The 6,000-nt window shown below is 45.5% G+C and overlaps 1 protein-coding gene across 1 annotated transcript in view; it reads left to right on the plus strand.

Annotated features, from left to right (window-relative positions):
• The window catches only part of cacna1ba (calcium channel, voltage-dependent, N type, alpha 1B subunit, a), a 191,974-nt gene that overhangs the window by 75,999 nt on the left and 109,975 nt on the right, over positions 1-6,000 (plus strand). The window contains 1 exon segment of the mRNA XM_063193722.1: positions 3,049-3,152. Coding sequence (XP_063049792.1) covers positions 3,049-3,152 — 104 coding nt within the window.

Here is a 6,000-nt window from a genome sequence, read left to right on the forward strand (position 1 = left end):
CCAAGGTCTGTATTTTCTGTGGAGAATAGGAACACTCAGCTGAGTCCGAGTTTTGGTGCTATTTTTATGTGTTCCCATTTCTCTTCCTCTGGTCCGAAAAGTGCACGGTGGCCCTTGAAGTCTAGACTCTAGACTGTGGTGACTGACAGGAAAGAGAAACATTTCCCAACTGATGTTAGGGCCCCTTGCTTGATGTATCCGGATTTGAAGTTTCCTCCGCAATTAGTTTTCAAGATTTATTTCAGTGACTCAAGCTGCCATGTTTCTCGTCTGTCTGGAGGGGTGAATCTCACCTCATCCCTCCCTTCTGACAATAAGCTTTGTGTCTGAGAAACAGCTCTCTGGAAATGAGAAGTATTCAGGGAACATATTTTGTGCAGAGTCTTGACACATTGCAATTGATTTTTTTGGGGGGGGACGGCAGGAGATTTAGCAGTCCACCACTGTGGCTCTCCCAGATTCGTGTACGTTCCCCTTGCCAAAAAATGCCATTTTGAAATAATCGCAGGAATACACATGCAGAGAGAGAGAGGGGGGGAGCGGGGGGAGGAGGAGGGAGAGAGAGAAAGTGAGAGAGAGTGGTGTGGCGAGATGAAGCAGTTCATCGCTCAAATTGTCTGTTCAGGAAGTCGTATGTGTGGGAGGTAGAGAAATCGAGAATAGGCGGAGCAAGCAGCAGGAGCCAGGAGATGGTGCAAAACGCCAATTTGTATGCAATTGAGTCTGCTGATTCAGCAAAGGCCCCTGGTTTCCCCCCTTTGCAATTACACACAACATACAAATGGCCCTCCAAGGCGAATACCACAGGAGAGAAAAAGAAGAGAAAAAAAATCGTCCGGCCTCCTCAAAGCGTTGCACGCCTCATGAATTCCTATGGTCATTGCCCGTTATGTCCCCACATTTCATGCCGTGATTGCTCCTAATAGAGTCGCAAAACGCTCACAAAGTGCCGATTCCAAAGCGGCGTGGAAAAACAACAGCAAACCTCCTGTATAGCAGGCCACTGTAGAGAGAACTTTTGTGGAGAGAACTGTTTAAGAGAGAACTGTTATGGAGAGAACTGTTGTGGAGAAATCAGTTCTGTTCTCCTCTGTTCTGCTCCGTGGTGTTCTGTTCTGTTTCGTTCCATTCAGTTCTGCTCTCATCTATTCTGGTTTTAGAGCGATCTGCTGCACAGTAGAAAGACGTCCTCTGTGTTAACTGATAACTGTTCTCTTTCCCCGCCTCTGCTCAGCTCTGTAATGATCTGTTCCGTTCTGTTCCCTTCCCCTCCTTTCAGTTTTGCTCCATACCGCTCCATTCTGTTCTGTTCTGTTCTGATCTGATCTGTATAGCAGTGACTTTTATTCACATATAGGAGTGTTGTTCAATGAATGTTTGTTGTTACCTCTGCCTAGGAGGAGGTTATGTTTTCGGTCGGGCTGGTTTGTTTGTCTGTCTGTTTGTCTGTCTGTCAGCAGGGTAACTCAAAAAGTAATGAACAGATTGGGATGAAATTTTGTGGAGTTGCTGAAAATAACAAAAGCATCAAGTGATTAAATTGTGCTGCTGATCCGCATCGCGATCCGGATCCAGGGATTTTTTGAAACATTCTTCACCATCGCTTGATTGGGGCGAATTTTGACATTTCAGTTTCTAATTCCACAAAAACAAGGCAGAAAGACTAAAGACTTGAAAAAAATACAGTTTAACAATACATAGTCAAATGTTCTATCAAACAGCTTCCTTGGTGTAGGTCTGCACTTTCTGAGTGCATTTCTAGTTTGTTATAGCATGTGGCAAACATAAAATCACTTTTGTGCTATTTGGCTAATATGTTTATGTATCTGATGATAGGTTTGTGTATCTGTGTGAAAAGTTCTGCAAAAGCAGCCAGAGTTACAAAAAATGTGCTTTAGAGAACTGTAAAACTATAATATAATGATCTATTTTCCCTTCCCTTCCCTTCCCTTCCCTTCCCTTCCCTTCCCTTCCCTTCCCTTCCCTTCCCCGCCCTTCCCTTCCCTTCCCTTCCCTTCCCTTCCCTTCCCTTCCCTTCCCTTCCCTTCCCTTCCCTTCCCCGCCCTTCCCTTCCCCGCCCTTCCCTTCCCTTCCCTTCCCTTCCCTTCCCCGCCCTTCCCTTCCCCGCCCTTCCCTTCCCTTCCCTTCCCTTCCCTTCCCTTCCCTTCCCCGCCCTTCCCTTCCCTTCCCTTCCCTTCCCTTCCCTTCCCTTCCCTTCCCTTCCCTTCCCTTCCCTTCCCTTCCCTTCCCTTCCCTTCCCTTCCCGGTCTGCCCTGATCTACTCTGTGTGTCGGTTTTAGTGAGTGTCAGAGTGTTGTTGTTTTTTTGTAGGGGTTTGGCAAGACAACCTCCTCTGGGGTTGTCATTTGTCAGTATCAGAGTGGAGGTGTGCGTGCGTGAGTGTGTTGGAGCTGAGGCGAGGGTGGCCAGGCTACCCGGTGGCAGCCATTAGAGGGGCGCGCCGCACGTTTAGCAGTTATCCATTTCGTCTCCTTCTCCTGCTGGACAGTCCGTGCTGTAACATTATTGAATCCGCAGAGAGACCAGAGATGCTCAATGCTATTCATCGATTCCTAGCAGCTCGAATCATGAATGTGACTGTGATGGGTTCTATATATCCCTCCTCTACAACGCTCCGACATTTTGAAAATGCCACAAGGCTCTTGTAATTTTGTAATCGTTGCTTTGATTGGTAATACTACCGATGTGAATTGCTTGTGTGCAATAAATGGTATTGTAACCATATTGTGCCTACACACACACACACACACACACACACACACACACACACACACACACACACACACACACACACACACACACACACACACACACACACACACACACACACACACACAAAATGAAAAATTAATTGATTGGATTGTAAGTAATTTTTTCCACGATGCCCTTTCTCCACCCTCTCTTTCTCTCTGCCCCTTCTCTCTCTCTCTCTCTCTCTCTCTCTCTCTCTCTCTCTCTCTCTCTCTCTCTCTCTCTCTCTCTGCCCTCCCCCCTTCTCTTTCTCTCTCTCTCTCTCTCTCTCTCCAGGCCAATGATGCCTCAGGAAACACCTGGAACTGGCTCTACTTCATCCCCCTCATCATCATCGGTTCCTTCTTCATGCTCAACCTGGTGCTGGGAGTGCTGTCAGGGTAAGAGGCCTTAACCCAGCCCAGCCTGGCCTTTCAGTCTCAGGCAGACACCGTGGAGCTACCCCCCCCTCCTAATCTCCTCCTCTCCTCCGGCCTGCTGGCTGCCTCCTCCTTTGGACCGTGCTGTGGTTGGGAGAAATGGGGATGGAGAGTGGAACATTTCCTTGTCTCACTCTGTCTCTGTCTCTCTTTCTCTCACTCTTTGCATCTCTCTCTTTGTGTTTCGCTCTGTCTGTCTGTCTGTCTGTCTGTCTGTCTGTCTGTCTGTCTGTCTGTCTGTCTGTCTGTCTGTTTGTCTGTGGTGGGATGAAGTGGAGGTGGAGGTGGGGGTGGAGGTGGAGAGGGGAGGATTGGCTGACACACATGGCTGTCCCCGTTTCTCTCTTCTCTGCTGCCCTATTTGGGAACCTTTTTGGATTCTATACCCCACACACCCTCTCTCTGGGTTGTTTTTTGACAGAGCACATTGGTTTTGTATCACCGGATGTGCTGAGAGGCAGAGCTAGGTGGACTTTTGAAGTGGTAGAGTTACCACACAGCTGTGGATGTTGAAGGTCTTGTCTTGACATATTTGGCAAGTGACCATTAGGTAATCTTGAAATGTGCTCCACTGAAAGTTTTTACTGATTATTGACTTATTGCATCTTTAGTATGCCATGCCAAGATTACATTTGTTTATTTGAATCATAATTTTGTCATTTTAAAGGGGTATGCCACTATTTTGGGGCTTAATACAGTTAAAATTGTTGGCTGGGGTTTATAAAGGTGGTAAAGTGTCTTATTTTTCATGTTAAGCGTTGTCTTGCTTTAAGACAAGTTAAAAGAGGGAGTTAAAAATTGACTTTCACTACCTTAGCGACATGCTCCCTCTTTTAACTTGTCTTAAGCAAGACAACGGCTTACATGAAAAATAAGACACTTTACCACCTTTATAAACCCTGGCCAGCGATTTTAACTGTATTAAGCCCCAAAATAGTGGCATACCCCTTTAAGTGTTGCTTTGGTTCGTCAACATGTTTTTATTAGTGTAGTATTTATCATAGTATTTTGACTTTGGCTTTTCAGTATTAAACAAATACCTTTCAGGATGTATATTGTTCTGGGGGGGAAGTGTGTGCTTGTAAGTGTTGACGTGATATTGAATGTGGTTAAACTCCCCCGTGGCTCACCTTCACATCCCGATTGATTCCAGCATACTTCATTTGGGCAGCCTGTGCACCAGGGCTTGAAAACGAAATTATTTTTCAAACGTTCCGTTCCGAACGGTTCAGGCAAGTTTCAGTTTAACGTTTTCGTTCCTGCAATCGTTCCCCCACAAAAATATCGTTCCTGAACCGGTTCGGAACGAAAAATAACGTTCGTTCTTAACGTTCCTGCAGTGTTTAACGGCCATATTAAGTCTATTTTCGTGGACTTTATCTTAGAATAGACGTACTCATTATTTCCCCTTGATTTACACAGCTATTCTCAAAAATAATAACACACCCAAAAACACTCAGATGGGCTATCCATCCTGGCAGATTTAACCGGATGCCTATAATTCTTATCAAAAGTAGCCTATGCCAGCCCAGTAGCGGTGGGTGGATGTTGATTAGGGAGGCACAATACAGAATAGCCAGAGAGAGTTTAAAAAAATAGCCAGAGAGAGTTCCTAAAAAAATCTCTGGAATAGCGCAGGTAAACGTCAGCATAATAAGGTGTCGATAGGCATGGATTTCAGTTCTTGCCTAGCTCTATTTAATAGGCCATGATGAGGTTTGCAGCAAGTGAAACGTGTAGCCTAAGTAAAAGGGACTCAGTTTGCTCCACAAAAAAATCCCAAGCTGTTTTGAGATGTGCACGATGCAAGGGGTCACTAGTTCTAGAGAAGGGACAGGTTGCATAGTCTGAAACCCCGGATATGCTCTCAGATATCGGCTACCAACCATTCCAGTGCAAGTTCATCACCACAAAACCGGAGACCTTTTGTAGCCTAACAGACACACGTCACAAATAGTAAGAGTTTCCACGTAGTCCATCCCATCAGCCCAGCCCTCTGCACGACAGAAGAGAATAATAACTTAAACAACAACAAATGCGCTGTCTTTCTCTATCCCTGCTTGTTGTCACACGCGACCTACTGTTCGTGATGACAGCCAGGAAATATTGCGCGTATTGGCCAGCTAACGTCAGCTAGCGTCTGTCCATCTGCCACGAATGACTTTATCCCGCATTGACCACAACAACAGATAAATAAGACGTCCTTGATTACAGCACATAAAACACCAGCTCTCACCTCTCTTCTCTACAACCGACAGTGGGATACGCTGCGCACAACAAAAGCACTTCAGTAACTTTACGACAACATAATTTGCCATAACCGCATTGAACATCGAGGCACTCGGCGGTGCCATTACAAGTAGTAAGCTAAAAGTTGCCTCTCGAGAGCACTCTGCGAATTAGGTTCATCAAATCGCCTATCCAATTCCTTTGCAAATAGACTGTATGGTCCAAATACTGTCCCTGTAGGAATCCCAACACCGATCTCAAGACATGTTCTCTTTTGCTCTCCATGGTGTCAATATAAAACTCTGTAGGTCTACTGTCCGTGAATGAGACTGAAGAACAGCGCGGGTAAAGTGTCATTTCTCTTACAAAAACTTATTTGATATTGGTGGTCAACAACTTTAGGGCGGGTTTATTAGAGCCAACTTCCAATCACTACGAGAAAGCCAGGAGTAACAGAGGCAGTTTAGTTCTAGTTTCCTATCAAAATCTCTGAGGAGAAGCACATCCTAAAATTTACCCAGGATGTTTCTCCATACAATGCACAGTCGCACTCTGATTGGCCAATGCTCCTCAATATTTT

Source organism: Engraulis encrasicolus, chromosome 3 (assembly GCF_034702125.1).
Source record: "Engraulis encrasicolus isolate BLACKSEA-1 chromosome 3, IST_EnEncr_1.0, whole genome shotgun sequence".
NCBI lineage: Eukaryota > Metazoa > Chordata > Actinopteri > Clupeiformes > Engraulidae > Engraulis > Engraulis encrasicolus.